Raw genomic sequence first — 20,711 nt, forward strand, 5'->3', positions numbered from 1 at the left:
CGAAGTTATAAAGATTTTTGAAAAAGGTAAAATTATCCTATAGCCAACTTTGAGCTGTTATATCTCGGGATTCAATGAACCGAATGCAATGAAATTTTGTCCATTTATGACTTATATAATGAGCTATGAAAAACCATTGACTTAACTTAATATTCTTAACACGGAAGAAAGTTATAACGATTAGATTATTTTTCTAAAAAAACACCAAATTATCCAAAACATCAACATCGTTTCAAAATTCAAGATGCAAATTATAGTTCATTTAGTTTCCCTCTAATTGACTTATATATAAATGCGTTTTGAAGGAAAGTAACAACGTAACCGCCGAAAAATTGAAAAAGTAATGGGATGTATATTAAAAATTGACCAATTTACTAAAAAACCGTGAAAAAAATAAAATCACTATAACTTTTTCGCTTGTTTAAAATTTCAAGTTAAGTTAAATGTTTTCCAAAGCTCATTATATAAGTCATGAATGTTCAAAATTTCATTGCAATCGGTTCATTGAATCCGGAGATATAGCAGCTCAAAGTTGGCTATCGGATAATTTTATCTTTTTCAAAAATCTTTATAACTTCGTGAAGAATTGTCCGATCTTTTCCAAATTTTGTCCACTGATACACAACTAGTTGAAGAGCTTACAGTAAAAATTTGAGAATATTTGATGCACTTTTCGAAAAGTTACAGCTAGTTGAACATATTTTGGAAAGTGAAAATTTTGCCTGTCCCGATCATTTTGTCTATCCCCTGTAGAATAAATGAGTTCGTGGGAACTTACCAAGCCGGTTTTATCGGCGGCCGGTCGACAACGGACCAGATTTTCACCGTATGGCAAATCCTCAAAAAATGCCGTGAATAACAGGTCCCAACGAGAGCTGCAGCTGCAAACCGAGTATTATAATACGCTCAGTATACCAGTAGCCGCTCGTGTTCCAATAGCCGCTCATGAGCGTAGAAATGAAGTTCATTTGTAAAAATACAATGTTTTTATGACGGATATTTAAAATATACCTACGTGCCGAATTACATTTTTACGGAGAATATTGCATATACTTTTGCCAATAATCAACAGTTTGGCGGAACTTAGTTTTAATTTGTAAGAAAGACTAATCCCATCCATAGTTGGATCGAACAAGAATTTCATTGATCGCCCCTACCATTCGGATAATTATTTGCAATGCGTGCCCCCCTTTGCCAGCTGGCGGAATACACTTGGAACGCTGTTGGTGTTGAATTGCGTGGGAATGCGATTGACCGACTGACTGCGTCAATCTCAAACTTGCGCTTCCTTTATCACTCGAACCAGTTTGAACAAATTGGTCCCTTGATGCGTGCTGTTTACACTTCGGGATGGATATTTGTTTGCATTGATGAACGAATGAATGATGGGAATGCGGGTTGGATCAAAAGATAGATTGCGTTTGGGGACAACCTAAAGATCGAGTTCAACTGGACCGGGGATCAATGAACTTCGGTAGATATAGTCGTAATTAAATGCCGGCTTATAAAAATGGAAAGCTTAATAAATCATACTCATATTCATTAGCGTAATCCATCATGATGAATACGATCGATTTTATGTGTAGAGCTTGTCGTATTTTAAATGTCGTTTCAATAACATTCAAACAAAATCCTTCGCCGCTGACCATGCGGGTCACAGGTGCTGGGTAAATTAATGCCGATGCCGCGAGGATTGAGCACGCTGTAGTTGAAAGTGCAACCGATTAATATCATTGTGAAATCGGTTGTCCAGTCGGCATATTCTTGGTTTTCGTTTTATTACCGATGACCTTAGTTCAACGAAATGGAAGCTTTTCATAAATGAGAAATGTAAGTTTCTTTCATGCTGTACATAGGTAGTATTAATCGCATTGACATTTTTTCTTGTTTAATGATTTTAAATCTTTTCGAATGTGTAGCGTATAAACATTTGAAATAGCCGTGGGGATTGTCATTCTATTTTCTCAAATATTATCGCTAACATTCGTGTCTATATTTGAGTAGAATCAGTGCAACTTACAGTCCAGCATCGCAAATCGCTACAGTCCAGCAATTAGGTAAACGCAATTCCCTCACACCTCCTTCGATCCACCTCGAATGGACAGTCGAAGAAGTATATTGCCGGAACACCCCAGTTGCAGAACCCTATATACTTGAACGATATCTTTGGATCTTTAAACTCGACAAAAGGATATTCGTCGCCATCTTTAACGAGCCGCACATTTCCATGCGTATCGATAGACATCGTGAACATCATTGGACTAAACTCCGACAACAGCCCGTCGCTTCTGATGTGCAAGAGCACACGATTATTAATCCGGGTCTTATGGCCCGTCCGAGTGTACCGTCGAATTTCGATGGCCGTATTGGCCCAACCGGAAAGCACTACAATGAGGGATGTGTCAATTGTTGATTGTGGAAGATAATCAAAATTCACTTAACTACTTACCAATCTCATTCATTTCGGTTTTGTCGTAGGGATATTCAATCGGTGATAGACGAATGTGACCATCGTTCCGAGCGAGCACTCCCATCCGCATATATGTAACATTTCCTGTTGTGACTTTCAGGTTTTCAAATTTTGCGGTAGAATAGTACGGATGAGCATATTCATTACCATGGTTTGTGCTATACTGCAAACAGCCGTAGGTAGCTGAAATTATAAAAGCTTTCTTTCAGAGTGGACTTCCATGGAATCTTGCAAAATTACCTTCAAATGTGTTAACATTATTTCCGTGGTTTGATCTGGATGCTGCTGAGAACTGAACTAAGGCAACGAGCAGAACTACTTTCATGTTAGCACAAATCATTATGCTCTCGCTGATAACGCCCCGATGGCTGATAGAAGACTGACAAAAAATTAAGAGTTTTACAAAGGGGATTCCTCGTTAAACTTGGTAGTACCGTCGTGCGGGGTTACTTTTGACATGCGGGGCTACTTTGGACACTTTTGAATATGGATTTTTTTAATTTAAAATATGGTTCAAATCTGTTTGATGTCTTTGGGACTATTATGAAGCAATAGTTTTTCCTTCATTTGGTTGAAATTATTTTTCAAACAGACCGTTTATTGCTTGTCAGGACGCGAAAAAACATCGAATACAGGCGTACCTCGATAGTACGTACATTTTGCCTCGATAGTGCGTACACCAAAATTTATTTAATTTTTAATCTACAAAAACGGGTTCGAATCATTAGTAGACGTATAGCAGAGACTCCGATACTATGAATTTGTATTATGCAGACTCCTATAACATGGATTTTCAGATGGTTTCCCAAACTGTGGGTCGCGACCCCCCAGGGGGGTCGCCGGCCTTCATCCAGCGGGTCGCGAGAGTCAGTTGAATAATTTACTGTAACCAAGGCCGGATCTAAGGGGGGGGGGGGGGCGGGGGGCCGGACATTTTAGGGGCCCCCACAATAGTTATTTATGTAACTAGTTGCAAAAAGTTGATTTTTTCAGCACGAGTCGTACATTTATCCAACGAGGCTTGCCGAGTTGGATAAATACGAAGAGTGCTGAAAAAATCTAGTTTTGCAACGAGTTCCATACAAAATTTTATGCAATGATTTTTTTCATAATGCAACTCATTTGAGTTGCATGATATTCAAAACTCAAATGAGTTGCATTATGAAGATTATACAACTATTTTTCATTATGCAACTCATTTCAGTTGCATAATGAACCAGTTCGGAAAAAATGGCCATTATGATACTGAAATGAGTTATATAAAATTGAAATTATGATACTGAATTGCATAAAAACTTTTTTTGGTTGCTAACATTAGCTTTATTTTTCATATTTCTCAAGTACTGTTCGAAAATGAGAAAAAAACATGTTTGGTCATCTCTCCGAGGGTCCTCCACATCCGCTCGGGCCCTGGGCCCCCACAATCCTTAATCTGGGCCTGACTGTAACACACAACAAATGAGGGAATTTCTATGGTGAGTCGCCGAAAGCACGTCAACTGACAAAAGGGGGTCGCGAACCTAAAAAGTGTGGGAACCTATAAGCAGTTCTAAAATGTATCGAAATGGAAGACATGAACGAATACGTTTGATGTAATGATTGCAGTATTCTTCGCTATACACAGATACTTTCTGCCAGTCATAAATAATATCTGGCATCATCATTCTGGCGTTACATCCCAGCTGGGGAGGACTACTTCTCAGCTCAGTGGTCTATAAGCACTTGCACCAATAGAACGTTGTAATAAAATAAAAAGGCACATGATGGTTCTATTTTGTGTGGTAATAAAAAAAAATCTCTCGGCGAAGATTGCTCTCCAAAACATGAATCAAAACCATCAAGTCACTTATCCAAACCATTGATATCAGTAGTTCACTTACTTGTCATTATTTTTCATTTTCCAACAATTAATGTTTTTTTGCGATACGTATGAAATATTTGACAGTTTTCCATGAGTTTCGAAATTTAAACAACTTTGAGTGCCGTACAACCGGCACTACAAGCCGCGGTTGCTAAGGAAAATGTTTATAGTTTTTTGACGTTTCGTTGCTTTGGATTCCTTCAGAAGTTCCCTCTGGAGTTTTTCCAGGAGTTTTTTTTTTTTCTGAGATTCCTTAAGAGGTTCCGCCTGGGGTTCCGTCAAAAACTCTTGCCAGGATTGTTCCAGGAAGTTCCCCACGATTCCAGAGATTCCTGGATTTCTGTAGAAATTAATTTCGAGATTCCTTCAGCATTACTCCTTCTAGGATTACCTTAGTATTTTTTCCTAAAACTCTTCCAGGTATTTCTTCCGTGGTTTCTCCACAAACTTATTCTAAAATTCCTCTAGGAGGGAGCTATAACTAAGTTGCGTTTTGTTTATTCAAGAAAATCCTAAAGAAACTACATGAGGATTTCCAAAAACAAAATACTCCAAAAAATTCATAATGAATTCCAGGAGGATTTCCATTACAAACATCTGAAAGTATTCCTCCTGACGGAGCTCTTGGTGGAAACCAAATAAGAGTCCCTACATGATTCCTGGAAAAAGAAGAAATCCCGGAATCAGTTTCTGAAAGAATTCCTAGAAGAAGCTCTAAGAGGAATCCCGGAAGAAGTTCCTGAAAAGTAATTCCTGACAGTCACCCAAAAGAAATTCACGGAGGAATCCCGGAAGGAATTTCCGAAAAAATCCTGGAAAAATCCCAGAAAGTTTACCTGGTAAAATTATTGTAAGAATCCCAGAAGGAATACTTAAATCAGAAGTAGCTTCCGAAAAAAAAACCGGGAGAAGTTCCTGGAGGGATCTCGGAGAAGCTTTTAGAGGTATACTGAATGAAATTCTTGTCAGGGATCTTGTAATATTTCTGGAAAGGTTTCAGAAGGAATTCCTGAAGAATTCCCAGAAGATACTCCGGGAAGAATCTCGTAGGAAATTCCAGAAATAATCCGTAAGGATTGCAAGGAGTTTTTGAAGGAATCTCGGTAAGAATTTCTGATACAATTTCCGAAAGAACTCCTAAAGAAATTTTGGGTGATGTTGCTAGAATTTACAGGAATACCATCTGGAAGTCCCAAAAAAATAAATCCGGAGACATCCCGAAAGAAACTGTTCGGAGAATCTCGGATCAAATTCCTGGAGGATTCCGGGGACTTTTTGAGAAATTCTCTTGAAGTCTGAACGTAAACCAAAAGGTCACAAAACATCAAAAAATTAGAAATAAATTCTTTAACAACCGCGGCTTGCATTGTCCTATAGGCTGTACCAATTCAATTGTTTCTGGGTGAACCCGAAATGTGGGATTCGGGGAAAGACATTTCGCTTTCTCGCTTGCTTGAGGGATTTCTTCAAGTTTCAAGTTTCTGTCAGTTCCGAAATTCCTCTAGGTGTTTTCTCCAGGAATTCTTTCTGGGATTCCTTAGGGATTCTTCCAGAGTTTCTTCTCCGATTCCTAATGAGATTCCAGGGTCTCTTTCAGAGATTTCTCCAGAGATTCCTTCCGAAACTTCACCAAGAATTTCTTCTGTAATACTTTCGGGTCTTCCAGGATTTCTTCAGGAAATTCTTCCTGAATACCTCCAGGAATTTCGTTCCGGGATTTCTCCATGAATTTATTCCAAGATTCCTCCAGAAATTCGTTCCGAGATTCCTGCAGGAATTCTTTCTAAGATTCATCAAATAATTTTTCCTTGAATTCCTCCAAGTATTCCGGGATTCCTCCTAGAGCTCCGGGCTACCTCTAGAAATCCCATCTCGTAAAACATTTAAACTCTTGGAGGTAAGGTGTTCTAGAAGGAGCAGTGTTCAGAAGATTTTGAAAATATCACGGCAATAAATATTGCAGGAGAAAATTTCTTGAATGTTTCTATAACAAGATATAACTGACCTACATCTAATTAATTACATCTAGACGAGTTTGGATGGTTCTAAAAGATAATTCAAATAAAATCAAAGTTCCCAGAGACGAGATGCCTCTACGAAGCATCCCCAGAGTACAAGAAGATTTTTCCAATAAAGATAGGATCCTAAACAAGCAAAATTACGTAAATAAAAAACGGACCCTTAGACCACATGTATTTTTTTGGCAATCCTGACATTCTAGAAATAACATTCTTTGATTTGAAAATGAAATTTGAAATAAAAATGTGTGATTCGATAGTACATACGTTTCGATAGTATGCCTATCGACTATCGTCTATCGAGGTATGCCTGTATGCCAATAAACATCAGTATTTAGTTTTAATTTGCGAGAAAGATTAATCCCATCCATAGTTGGATCATTCAAGAATTTCATTGATCGCCCCTACCATTCGGATAATTATTTGCACTGCGTGCCCCCCTTTGCCTTTGCCAGCTGGCGGACGACACTTGGAACGCTGTTGGTGTTGAATTGCATGGGAATGCGATTGACCGACTGACTGCGTCAATCTCAAACTTGCACTTCTTTTATCACTCGAACCAGTTTGGACAAATTGGTCCCTTGATGCGTGCTGTTTACACTTCGGGATGGACATTTTTTTGCATGAATGAATGAATGATGTGAATGCGGGTTGGGTCAAAAGATAGATTGCGTTTGGGAACAACCTAAAGATCGAGTTCAACTGGACCGGGGATCAATGAACTTCGGTAGATATAGTCGTAATTATATGCCGGCTTATAAAAATGGAAAGCTTAATAAATCATACTCATATTCATTAGCGTAATCCATCATGATGAATACGATCGATTTTATGTGTAGAGCTTATCATATTTTAAATGTCGTTTCAATTACGTTTACATTTAAACAAAATCAGTCGCCGCTGACCATGCGGGTCACAGGTGCTGGGTAAATTGATGCCGATGGCGCGAGGATTGAGTACACTGCAGCTTAAAGTGCAACCGATTAATATCATTGTGAAATCGGTTGTGCAGTCGGCATATTCTTGGTTTTCGTTTTTATTACCGATGACCTTAATTTCATGGTGGCTATATTCAGCGAATTGAAAGCTTTTATAAATGAGAAATGTAAGTTTCTTTCATATTGTACATAGTATAGATCGAATTGACATTTTTTTCTTGTTAAAAGGATTGGAATCTTTCCGAATTTGTAATAAATAAACAGTTGAAATAGCAGGGGGAATTGCGAATCTATTGTTAAAAAATTATTATTGCCAACATTCGTGTTTGTTCACAGTTCAGCATTTCAAATCGCTACAGTCCAGCAATCAGGTAAACGCAATTCCCTCACATTTCCTGTGATCTACCTCAAATGGACAATCGAAGAAGTATATTGCCGGAGCATCCCAGTTGCAGAACCCCATGTACTTGAACGATATCTTTGGATCTTTAAACTCGATAAAAGGATATTCGTCGCCATCTTTAACAAGCCGCACATTTCCATGCGTATCGATAGACATCGTGAACATCATTGGACTAAACTCCGACAACAGCCCATCGCTTCTGATGTGCAAGAACACCCGATTATTGATCCGGGTCTTATGGTCCGTCCGAGTGTATCGTCGAATCTCGATAGCCGTATTGGCCCAACCGGAAAGCACTACAATGAGGGATGTGTCATTTAATTGTTGGTTGTGGAAGATAATCAAAATTCACTTCACTACTTACCAAGCTCATTCATTTCAGTTTTGTCGTAGGGATATTCAACCGGCGATAGACGAATGTGACCATCATTCCGAGCGAGCACTCCCATCCGCATATATGTAACATTTCCTGCTGTGACTTTCAGGTTTTCAAATTTTGCGGTAGAATAGTACGGATGAGCATATTCATAACCATGGTTTGTGCTATACTGCAAACAGCCGTATGTAGCTGGAATAAAAAAGGTGTCATTCAAGGCGGGCTTCCATGGAATCTTGCAAAATTACCTTCAAATGTGTTAACATTATTTCCGTGGTTTGATCTGGATGCTGCTGAGAACTGAACTAAGGCAACGAGCAGAACTACTTTCATGTTAGCACAAATCATTATGCTCTCGCTGATAACACCCGAATGGCTGATATAAGACTGACAAAGAATTAATAGTTTTCCAAAGGGGATTCCTCGTCGAACTTGGTAGTACTTATCAGCTCAATCATTGAACAAAACAGTGCTTTCCCGTTTCAGACAACATGGCATGATTAAAAAGCTCCTATTTAATATTCAACATGTAACCTCAACAGTAGATGTTTTATAATATTTGCCCAATAATAACATACCAGACAACCAATTTGAACGTATAAAAACTTTACGTCCGTGTTATACATACTTGTATGCGTTTAAGCTACATCACATGAGATATGGTAAAAGCGCCTTATGTGTACAAAAGATGAATAGGATGCTTAAGCCGTTAACGCCCAAGGTGTCTCACAATTTAAATCTTCAAATAAATTTGTTATCAAAGGTCAAGTTCCAATGAAATATGAATGATTTGATGAAAAAAAAATGGAAGTCTATGGTGTAGTTCCAAAAAAATTCTTCATTGTAGGTCCTAAATATCTGATAATTTTCTTGAGTTCTACTTCAGCACAACTTCTACGCTATCGTTATATTCTGATCCGTATAGATAAAATGCAGCTCTAAACAAGTGAGAGAGATGATAACCACTCAAAAAGAATAGATAAAGGACTTATGAACTGGGGCAGAAATATAACCCGATAAACGCCTAAAAGTATGCAATGCATGGTTCTTGTAATTTAATGTAGTTTCGACTGCAGTGTTCAACATTTCTCAATATTTTTAACAAATCAAATAAAGAGAGCTCACTATGTGTGGCATAAGCAAACGTTAAAATACTTGAGAAGTTAGATTTTACACAGATAATTATTTCTAATAAAGTAATTGAGTTTTTCTTTCAGCACCGCACAAACTCTCTTTACGTACTCACCATACGTAAACTTTTCAGAAGTTTTTTTATATTTAAAAAAGAAAATCGTGTTAAGTAATGTTCCATTTAATTTGTCTCTTTTGACAGATACGTATTTCGACCTCAAATATATGGTCGTCTTCGGTGTCTCGTATTTACAGGTATTCTACTAACACGCCCAGGTCCAATATGTTTGTACTACTCCATGATTGTTTATTCGTGATCGAAATGTGAATTTTATGGTGTTATTCTGGGCACTCTCAAAGTTACATCGAAAAGATAATGTGAAATCTCCGAATGAATCCCGGGAGGATATACAGAAGGAACTCTGAGAGTCATATCTGGTAGAGTTCTGAGGTAATCTCAACTAAATGCGTGGTAGGAATCCCTGAAATAAGCACAGAAGAAGTTCTGAGAGGAATTGCTGTATAAATCCCGAGCGAGGATCCCGGATCATAGAAAGAATTCCATTAGGATTCTCTGAATATGTTTCGACTACTGTCGAAAGTATACTAAAATGAATCTGTGAAGTAATTCCAGAAGAAATCCGTGAAAGAATGCTGGGTGAAATTTCTGAAAGAATCCTTTCAGGATTTTCTAAAGCAATTCTGGTAGAAATCCCTGAAGTTATTCCTGAAAGAATCTCATAAAGAATACCTGATGTATTCCTTAGAGAGATCATGACAGGAATGCCGGCCAGAAGCTGAGCAGACATTCCTGCAAGAACCATAAAAGATGTCTCTATGATCTAGGGTTGCCTGAAAATAATTTCGGAAGAAACATATATTTTTTATTTTTTTTTTCGGGAGGAATCCCTTAAGGAATAACAGCAGGAATCATGGAAGGAATCTTTGAAGGAATTCCAGCACAAATCCCTGAAAGAATGCAGAAAGAATCCTTTCAGGATTTTCCAAAACAACGCCTGCAAAAATCCCTGAAGAGAACTCCGGAGCAATCAATACAGCAATCTCGGAAGCAATATCTGAAGGAATCTCGCGAATAAACCTGGTAAGTTTCTCGAAAGGAATGCCTGAAGAAATCCTGGAAAGAATTCCTGAAGGTACAGGGGATGGCCAAAATGTTTGGGATAGGCAATTTTTTTTCTCCCACAAAAAAAGTTCAACATGATGTAACTTTTCATAGAGTGCATCAACAAATCTCAAATTTTTACTGTTTGTCAACCTATTATATGTGCATCATTCGTACAATTTTGGGCTCGATTGATTATTTTTTCACGAAGTAAGAACCATTCGGGTAAAACACTATTATTTAGACAACTAATTTTTGAACTGTAATATCTCGGAAACCAGTGAACCGAATTGGATGAATTTTTTAACGTTTATCCACAATATATATTTTCTTACAGCGAGTTAAGTTATACCGGGTTGAATTTTTTACCCATATGGACGAAAATAAGTCAAATTTACAATACCTCACAACAGTTACTAAATGTGTTCTTCCTGCAATCTAAATAGGCTCTTATATATCTGATATAATAGATTGAGAACAGAAGTGGAAAATCTTTGGATATCAACACTAAAATTTATTGACATTGATGTAAAAAAATACATTTTTTCGAAAAAAAATCCAAAAAGTGTTAATCCATGATAACTTTTTTCAACGTTTAAAAAGTACCTACGTTTCAATAGTTTGTAAAGCATATACATATTGTTAGTGTACGTTCGAAATTTCATTCAATTCGGTTCACTGGTTTCCGAAATATGACAGCTCAAAAATAAGTCGTATAAAAAGTGTTTTACCCGAACGGTTCTAACTTTGTGAAACATTATTCAATCGAGCCCAAGTTTTTACCAATGATGCACATATAATAGGTTGACAAACAGGCAAAATTTGAGATTTTTTGATGCACACTATGAAAAGTTATAGCATGTTGAACTTTTTTGTGAGATAAAAAAAAGTTGCCCATCCCAAACATTTTAGCCACCCCCTGTATCTCAAAAAAGAACCTCAGCTCATCTAATCTCATCTCAATTCTTCACCCTATTCTCTAGCCTCTACCTTACTGTCTTCTTTGCCTTCTATTCCATCCCTCTATCCTACGCTCTATCATAACCTTCAACCCGACCATCTGCCCTACCCTCTAAACTATACTCTACTATAACCACTGCCATATCCTTTACCGTACCCTCTAGTCTATATTGTGCTTAATCGTACCGTCTACCCTACTCTCTACCCTAACATTTTTCCTACCCTCAAACCTAGTCTCTATTCTACCCTTCTCTCTATCGTCTACCCTATCCTCTACCCTAACCTTCTACTCCACTCCCTCTACTCTATCATTCACCCAAACCCTCTACCGACCCGACCGTCTGTTCCACCTTTCATCCTACCCGCTACCCTACCATCTACCCTCCTTTAGATACGCATATTGCATTATTACATTATAGCTCAAACTACCATTCCGTGGCCACTAACTTGGGTATGGTCCGCCATCTTGGGTTTCAAAATGGCGTCGGATATTCATTTTTGAGTTCTACTCATGAAGCCCGATCGATAGATACCCATATTGCATGGTTTCATAGCTCAAACTCTCAATCTGTGGCCGCCATCTTGGATATGGTCCGCCATATTGGATTTCAAAATGGCGTAAAATATCGATTTTTGACTTCTATTCATCAAGCCCGATCGATAGATACCCATAATGCATGGTATTATAGATCAAACTGCCATTTCATGGCCGCCATATTGGATATGGTCCGCCATCTTTGATTTCAAAATCCCGTCGGATATTCATTTTTGAGTTCTACTTGTGAAGCCCGATCGATAGATACCCATATTGCATAGTATCCGAAGCAGCATTGTCGTTAAAAAGCATATATTCTGGAGTTTTGACCGCCATCTTGGAACCTAAGCCGCCATCTTGAATTTAAATATCCTTGCTATCATCTCCACATCCTAAGGAATGTGTGATTAACAACTCTGCCGAAGAAATGAACTGTAAATTATAAACCATTGTCAAGATTCCAGGGAAATAACTATTTTTTCGCATTGAAAATTATGCTCACAGGTCGTGACAATATGCATTCTTTGCAGCATCGTTCACGCCACCTAGTGAACCAGTCACATAGAGTAAAGTGGGGCAAAAGTTCGAGTGGGGCAAGAGTTTCTTTTGAAGTTTTTGAGCTCAATTTAAATTATTTCTTTCGGGTGTCAAGGTTGTTCGAAACCTTTTTGAAAAAGAGTCTTTCACTCCAAAAATTATGAAAATTGATCAATATTTCGAAAAGTTATGATAAAATGTTGGTTTTTGATCAAAAAATTGTAATATGCGATGGTCCTTCCAACGCATTGAATGGAATTGTAATGAAATCGAATTCTATGTTTTATTTTGGGGCGTAACAAGGTATATTTTGAAGATGCTTTAGCATGTATAACTTTTTGCAAAAAACGATTTGGAAATCATATTTTACCCATAGTGGGGCAAAAGTTCGAATTGTGGGGCAAGAGTTCGAGTCATGTGGCAACTTTAGGTAAAAAACTCAAATTCTGCAAAATGTCTATATTATCCCTAAAAATTATGGAATTAGTGAGAAAATTCGATCAGAGTTGAAAAAAAAAGTTGTTTTATCTGAATTTAGCGGAAAACTCCTAATTTTTGGTGTAGTAAATTTAACCCTGTTTTGGGTAAAATCCAGATCGAACTTTAAAGTGTATTCCAGTTCCAGCATCAAATATTAATTGGGTTCAGGTATTCCTATTATCAAAGTGTCAAAATAGTGTGCTACGGTTACCGAAATTCCACAAACACTAGATTCGAACTTTTGCCTCAGTGGTGGGGCAAGAGTTCGAATAAGAGACACACATACATGAAATAGAAAAGACATTTGGCGTAAGTTTGTTCAGTAAAGTTTTAGCTCATGGATGGTAGAATCACCAGACGGTATTCGTTTATTTATGTCTGCTTTGGTTTTTTGAAAAATATTGAATTTTCAATTAGGGTCGAACTTTTGCCCCACCTTACTCTACTATATTGTCCACTATGAGCAAGGTATGGGTGTGGAGAACATCTTCTGGAGATGTTCACTTCCAAAGGACTGTCCTATTTATAGGACGCTGGGTGGATATGGGTTAAGTGGAGGCGAAATACGTACACATTACACACGGTTAATGGCAGCAAAATGTTTGCCAAAATGTTTGGGATAGGCAACTTTTTTTCTCCCACAAAAAAGTTCAACATGCTGTAACTTTTCATAGAGTGCATCAAAAAATCTCAAATTTTGACTGTTTATCAACCTGTTGTATGTGCAAATTTGGGCTCGATTGAATATTTTTTCGTGAAGTTAGAACCGTTCGGGTAAAACACTATTTTTTAGAGAACTCACATTTGAGCTGTCATATCTCGGAAACCAGTGAACCGAATTGAATGAATTTTTTAACGTTTATCAACAATATATTGATACTTAATACAACGATATAAAATGTAACATTTTCTCACGGCGAATTAAGTTATACCGGGTTGAAATTTTTACTCATATAGAGGAAAATAAGTCAAATTTACAAAACCACACAAAAATTACTAAATGTGTTCTTCCTTTATTCTAAATAGGCTCCACTATATCTGATTAAAGATAACTTGAAAACAGAAGTGGAAAATCTTTGGACATCAACACTATAATTTATTGACATTGACTTAAAAAAATACATTTTTTCCAGAAAAATCCAAAAAGTGTCAATCCATGATAACTTTTTTCAAAGTTCAAAAAGTATTTATGTTTTAATATTTTGTGAAGCATTTGTACATTGTTAGTGTACGTTCAAAATTTCATTCAATTCGGTTTACTGGTTTCCGAGATATGACAGCTCAAAAATGAGATGTCTAAAAAATAGTGTTTTACAGGATCTTTTCGTAAAGGAAATTTCCTTGACTTCCTTGGGCATCGAGTATCTACGTGCCTGCCACACGATATACGCATGCAAAATGGTCATTGGCAGAGGAAGCTCTCAGTTAAAAACTGTGAAAGCGCTCATAGAACACTAAGCTGAGCAGCAGGCTTTGTCCCAATGAGGACGTTACGCCAAGAAGAGAGAGAGATGCACATATAATAGGTTGACAAACAGTCAAAATTTGCGATTTTTTGATGCACTCTATGAAAAGTTATAGCATGTTGAACTTTTTTGTGAGAGAAAAAAAGTTGCCTATCCCAAACATTTTGGCCATCCCCTGTATGTATGTACGTACATTCTATGTCATTTGATTTCATGCATCGAAACAAAAGAATATCCCTCAAATTTCCCAATTATACGTAAGGTCATGACGATTTCATAATCTACATATTGAGCATTTCCAGATATTTCTGTGCAACATTTTTACTCTAGTAATACAACCAATTTAATTTCGAAATTTGTATGAATACAACAATAATCCCCACAAAACGGTATTTTTATGTACTTGAACCTTTTGCTGAACCCACAGTTTTGATCAATTCCGCGTTGCAAACATTCCACATTGCTCATGCGTTTGATTGGTTCCAAACTTTTGCAAATCAGGTAGAGTAAAGTGGGGCAAAAGTTTCTTTTGAAGTTTTTGAGCTCAATTCAAATTATTTCTTTCGGGTGTCAAGGTTGTTCGAAGCCTTTTTGAAAAAGAGTCTTTCACTCAAAAAATTATGAAAATTGATCAATATTTCGAAAAGTTATGACAAAATGTTGGTTTTTGATCAAAAAATTGTAATATGGGATGGTCCTTCCAACGCATGAAATGGAATTGTAATGAAAACGAATTCGATATTTTATTTTGGGGCGTAACTAGGTATATTTTGAAGATGCTTTAGCATGTATAACTTTTTGCAAAAAAGATTTGGAAACCATATTTTACACATAGCGGGGCAAAAGTTCGAATTGTGGGGCAAGAGTTCGAGTCATGTAGCAACTTTAGGTAAAAATCTAAAACTCTGCAAAATGTACATATTATCTCTAAAAATGATGGAATTAGCGAGAAAATTCGATCAAAGTTGAAAAAATATGTTGTTTCATTTGAATTTGGCGAAAAACTACTAATTTTTGGTGTAGTAAATTTAACCCTGATTTGGATAAAATCCAGATCGTACTTTAAAGTGTATTTCAGTTCGCACATCAAATATCAATTGGTTTTAGGTATTCAGATTACCAAAGTGTCAAAATAGTGAACTACGGTTAGTGAAATTCCACAAACACTAGATTCGAACTTTTGCCCCAGTAGTGGGGCAAGAGTTCGAATTAGACACACACATACAAAAAGTGTTGTAACTCAAAATTGAAAAGACATTTGGTGTAACTTTGTTCAGCAAACTTTTAGCTCATGGATAGTAGAATTACCATACGGTATTCATTTATTTTTATCTGCTTCGATTTCTTGAAAAAAGTTGAATTTTCAACTAAGGTCGAACTTTTGCCCCACCTTACTCTACCCATGAATGATTGATTGTTTGATTTATCTTTATTTGAGAGACTTTCAGCCCTTGGCTGGTTCGTCTCTCCCATGAATGAAGTACACTGAGGCAAAAATTTCTTAAGACATTTTTTAGATCTCATAAGAAGGCTCTTTTGGAAATCATAAGATATCTTATGAAACGTTAATTCCGAAAAAAAAACATCTTATTGTACTCCAACCACCCCAACTTCCGAAGCGTCGATGGGGGCATGAGTAAAGCACGCGTTCTCCGATCTCGACGTTCCTGGTTCGAATTCAGGTTGCGACATTTTTTGATATTGTGTAAAAATTTTTCATAAGATGTCTTATGAAATGATATCATAATAATTTCTTATGGAAATCTAAACTTTTTCTTATGTCGAAATTTCATAAGAAAAACTTATGGGCTTCTTAAGATCAGTTTTCTCAGTGCACCCATGCCTAAACACATGGTTGATATCAAATGCATAGACTTCCCCTCCCCATCTGAAATGCAACGTAACTGACGGCTGGTCCATAAGACAATATTTCAATTCAATTTGTTGTGATTCAGGGCTTTTCGCGTTCTTCGTTGGTGGCGCATAAATTTCGTCAGTGATCAACAACCTGCTATCTTCTACGATTTCTTACCTACACTAGCATAATTCAGTTCAGCTTGAAATAAAACAAGATCCCAGAAGAAAAAAATAGCAGAAAAAACGGAAGCTGGAACAGGAATAAACGGAGATAATAAAGTAGTTAACGTCAGGCTTAACTGTCTGGGCTTGACTTTTTTTGGTAGTGGATAAACATGTCCATCACAGGTTGATGTGACTTTCGTCGACGGTTATTTAAATTTTACCTTTTCCTTGTTCCCATCAACTATATGCTCTTCCATCATTGTAGCCGCAGACGTTTTATGCAATGCGATGTAGTGTCTAATGCCAAGCAATGCTAAAGGCAGGCATGGCGCTGTCTCTTGTGGTGGTGACCGAGACACAGTTTCGACTTGGAATAAATTTAAACGATCGTTAAATGCGTTTAATGGAAATTCTTTCGCGCTCTATCTTAGACGACACGATCAATACGGTGCGGGGCTGCGATGCAAGTACCGTTTTATTCTAGAACAAACCTTTAACTTTTTGCAATTGTTCGTAATTTATGTTGATTTTTAGTTTGTTTCCACTTGAGACGAATCGTTGTCGTCATCGTCATCTACCTCGAGGTCGTCGCTGGCCGGAGGCGGCTGCGGTTTGGTTGTCGTCGGCGGTTCCGCATCGTTACCGTCACCACCGGCCGGATTGTTATCGTCATCGGCCGGCGTCGCCGCCGCAGCAATTTGCGGTTTGTCGCCGTTTTCCTCTTTCTCCGGGGTGCTTTTCACCTCCGCAGGTGGGGCAGGTGTGGCCGTCGTGGCCGGTGCGTTCTCGGTGGGTTGCTGCTGTTTGGGTGCTTCGGTGGATGCCGCTGCTTCCTCTTTCTCCAAATACTTTTCCCAGTTGCCCAGACGCTTGTTGACGTCCGCCTCGGTTTCGGCAACTCTGAAAGCGAAAGGATAATTAGATTAGCGTTGGTTTACATAATGATTTATTTAGCTTTTATCATTCAAAGCTCCGACAGTAAAGAGATGTCTGTTTTTTATGCAAGCAACCTGGATGCTAAAAGGGATCGAAATAATTTTGTTCCGGATTGATACCATTGAATTTTAACCCAAAAACGCGACCCACCCTTACAACGTGCAATTTTGACTTCGCGTTCAAAACCTTACCTAAACTTGGTCCGCCCGTCCCAGATCTCCGCCGTCAGCTTGCGCTTGCCGAAGAACCGCCCGTTCATGAGTTTGACCACCAGGTCGGCTTCCTCCGGGTCGCTCATCGTGATCTGGGCCACACCCTCCGGATGGCGGTCGAACAGCACAACCCGGCGGCAGGTTCCGCACTTGTTGCACTCCTCCCGCAGGTCGCCCTGGTACTCCAGCAACAGATGGACCTCCCGCTCGAATAGCTCCGGCTCGAACAGATTCTTAATGATGACGATCCGCTCATGCTTGGACCGTTCGCCGCGCATCTTTTCCGGGCGCCAGTCGAACAATCTGCAAGAAGAGACATTATGGTTAGCGTACGTATGATGGGTGAGACAATGTGGTACATAATGGAGTTAGAGTCGGGATATTCAGCCCAAACCGATTACGATCGGGGGTGCTGGGTGTTAAGGCGGAGGAGCTTATTGAGGAGTCGTTAAAAAGTGGATAATCAACGTGGTGCTCAAAATATGTTAAGTGGCCAGTTAATAGCAATAATATTTTCTTTTTATTTGTTTCTCTCCACACTCAGACGTGACTTGAGAGGCTCGCCGGTTATCGGCAAAGATCTGCCTCTCTCAGCGGGGCTCTTGAATTTAAACTACCATCCACACAAAACAGGCTTAAGTGTACCCACAGCGCCACACCGTATGTGATTTCGCTGTTCTGCTAACTTCTTTCTTGATAGGGTGTCAGTAACAAAGTGGAGTTAGTACGCTCTAACCACGTGAGACCGGACGGTAAATACTTCTAATGAAGTTAGCAATTTACCTGACCAGACAGCTAATTATAATCACTATAAGTCATTGATCTACTTGTTATGCTAGATTAAGCATAATCATACTAGATCAGGGGTTCTCAACCTTTAACAGCTCGCGACCCGCTTTTAATTGAAGTAGAATTGTATTGTTTTTATGCCAATGGACAAAATGGCAGTTCAATCAATGAAATGACAGCTCACTCGAAGAAAAAATGAATACCCTTATAAACATCAAATGCATTTCAAAGGTAGATCTCGAGCACCAATATTGATGACATTTTCCAGTAAGACTGTGCTGAGAGTGCCTGGGTTCGATTCCTGGTTGGTCTAGACTGGAAACTTTTCATAAGAATATACACAAGTTACGTTGTATTTTTTTAATTTAATTTTTGACATTTTCCTATCTATTGAAGCATAGTTTCCTATAAGTGATACCACCACACACCGTTCTCCTGCACGCCGCCGAAGATCGTCCTTAACATGCGTCGCTCGAAAACTCCGAGTGCTTGCAGGTCCTCCTCGAGCATCGTCCATGTCTCGTGTCCGTAGAGAACCACCGGTCTTATTAGCGTCTTGTACATGGTACATTTGATGCGGGGGTGAATCTTTTTTGACCGCAGTTTCTTCTGGAGCCCGTAGTAGGCACGACTTCCACTGATGATGCCACGGTGCCCCCACAGACCGTTATTATAAAATAAAAATGTCCATAAAAACTAAGTTCAGGGATCGAATCCTGGTGCCATTCTGCACCTCTGGGCAAATTTTTAAAATAATCCCAAGGAGGAATCTCGAGAAATCTCGATTTGATGTTTTATACTAAGAAATTTCAAAGAAATCCATGTTCAGATTGGACAATATCGCATAAATACCTACACAAACTTTCCCTAAAGTGTTCAAAGTTGTTTCAAACCCGTATTTATTTAATAACGTTACTTCAATTAAACATATTTACTACTCATCTAAATCAATTAACTGATTAAACTGACTTACCAAACATTTGGCAGTGTACAAAAATCAGAAAAAAGATGCAAAAAACGTTGCTTGTCATGTGTGCTTTTGATTACCAACGTTAGGGTTAGAAAAACTGGAGTAGGTCTTTGAACACAGTTTTCTTAAAATGAATAACGTTTTCAGTCACAATAGTCGAAAACAAATTTATACTTTTTTTCGATATTGCTTAGCATTTGAAAAGGGGCGTTCAGTGTTTAGTAATTGTATTGTTCCTTGCTGTAAATGTATCGCTCCTATATGGGGCGAGTATGACACATAATCGATCCGATGACCGTAAGGACGTGACCAGCGCCGTTATTGACTTTCAAATGTTGAACTCTCGAATTGTGCACATTGAGAATGGTTAGCTAGCCCCAAGCCTTGCTTTCATTCGTTCTCTGTGCGACTCTGGTAAATCACGGAGTAGCAACTACGGTGTGTACGATTAACTTTGATTTGCTTTGCCTAGAATTTTGAACTTTTTTTTTAATGAAAAGTGCTACATATTCTTGCACATGAACACTAGAAAATTACTGAGAAATATGTGTTAACCCTGTAATACCCAAATTTTTTATTTTGATCTAAATATCATTTTTTGTCATTTAAAATCGATTTAAACATGTTTTGGAAGAAGATTCTTTTTAACTCTCGATTTCGTGAATTTCAGTTTTTAATTTTTATAATTTTTATTTTTGAACGTCCCCACAGTTTTATATTTTTCCTGGAAGCTTATTTGGGGTGCGGATTTTTTGAAATGAAAACATTTTGAGATTTTATGATTATTATTGAAATATTTTTGTTTTAATTTTTATTCACAGAAAATTTTATTTTCCGTATAATTTAACGGAAAATAATTTTAAAGTGTATTCGATTCCCTTAAACTTTAAAACTAGGAAAGAATGATTTGGGAAAAAATTAAATATGTTAATTGTAGCGATTCAATACAAAATAAACAATAACTTCTGGAAGGTGACTAAAACATCGATTTTTCAATGATTTAAAAAAAATGTAAATACGCTTTAAAATATATCAAAAACCATTTTGAGATATACAAAACAGTCCTAAATATCAGCCAAAAATATAAAAAAAATGATTTTCCACGATACAAAAATTACAAAAATGCTCAAACTATACCCCGTCTAAAGGCGGGGTAGAGTATTAGAGGGTTAAATAAAGATCTAATAGTACACCAATTTTGGAAGAACAGGAAACTACGACGTATATGTAATAACATGGGACACGGTTTATATGCGAAAATACAAAAAAATGCAAAAACTCTAGTTCTTGTATACTTTTTGAGTTCCATTTTGGTCCCATATCAACTGTACAAAATATCAGGTCGATCGGGAAAACTATTTTTTTGCCGTTATTCTTAATTTTTCAGACGATTTTATGAGAAAATTTACTTTTTCAATGGAAAACCGCTTGGGGTCACCCCTTGGTCCCTAAAAATAATTCCATGAATGATTTCTGTAGCAAAC

The 20,711-nt window shown here is 37.7% G+C and overlaps 4 protein-coding genes across 12 annotated transcripts in view; 1 reads left to right on the forward strand and 3 right to left on the reverse strand.

Moving 5' to 3' along the window:
• The window catches only part of LOC109401001 (uncharacterized), a 403,227-nt gene that overhangs the window by 186,686 nt on the left and 195,830 nt on the right, over positions 1-20,711 (forward strand). The window lies entirely within an intron of this gene.
• Positions 28-3,276, reverse strand: LOC109422505 (uncharacterized). Its single transcript, XM_019697310.3, has 3 exons — positions 2,711-3,276; positions 2,450-2,653; positions 28-2,385 (listed from the first exon to the last, which is right to left on the reverse strand). The coding sequence occupies exons 1-3, from the start codon at positions 2,808-2,810 to the stop codon at positions 2,054-2,056; spliced, it is 636 nt and encodes a 211-aa protein (XP_019552855.3). The 5' UTR covers positions 2,811-3,276; the 3' UTR covers positions 28-2,053.
• On the reverse strand, positions 7,577-8,784 carry LOC109428624 (uncharacterized). Its single transcript, XM_019704409.3, has 3 exons — positions 8,315-8,784; positions 8,055-8,258; positions 7,577-7,986 (listed from the first exon to the last, which is right to left on the reverse strand). Exons 1-3 carry the CDS (start codon positions 8,412-8,414, stop codon positions 7,655-7,657), a joined length of 636 nt encoding a protein of 211 aa, XP_019559954.3. The 5' UTR covers positions 8,415-8,784; the 3' UTR covers positions 7,577-7,654.
• LOC109428685 (17S U2 SnRNP complex component HTATSF1) overlaps positions 16,765-20,711 on the reverse strand; it is a 260,344-nt gene continuing 256,397 nt past the window's right edge. Inside the window, exons 4-5 of the mRNA XM_062852264.1 lie at positions 17,448-17,771; positions 16,765-17,220 (exon numbers count right to left, since the gene is read on the reverse strand). Of these exons, the coding sequence (XP_062708248.1) occupies positions 16,851-17,220; positions 17,448-17,771 (694 nt within the window). The 3' untranslated portion in view covers positions 16,765-16,850. The remainder of the gene's footprint in view (positions 17,221-17,447; positions 17,772-20,711) is intronic.

The sequence above is a fragment of the Aedes albopictus genome, chromosome 2 (genome assembly GCF_035046485.1).
Source record: "Aedes albopictus strain Foshan chromosome 2, AalbF5, whole genome shotgun sequence".
NCBI classification, from domain to species: Eukaryota; Metazoa; Arthropoda; class Insecta; order Diptera; family Culicidae; genus Aedes; species Aedes albopictus.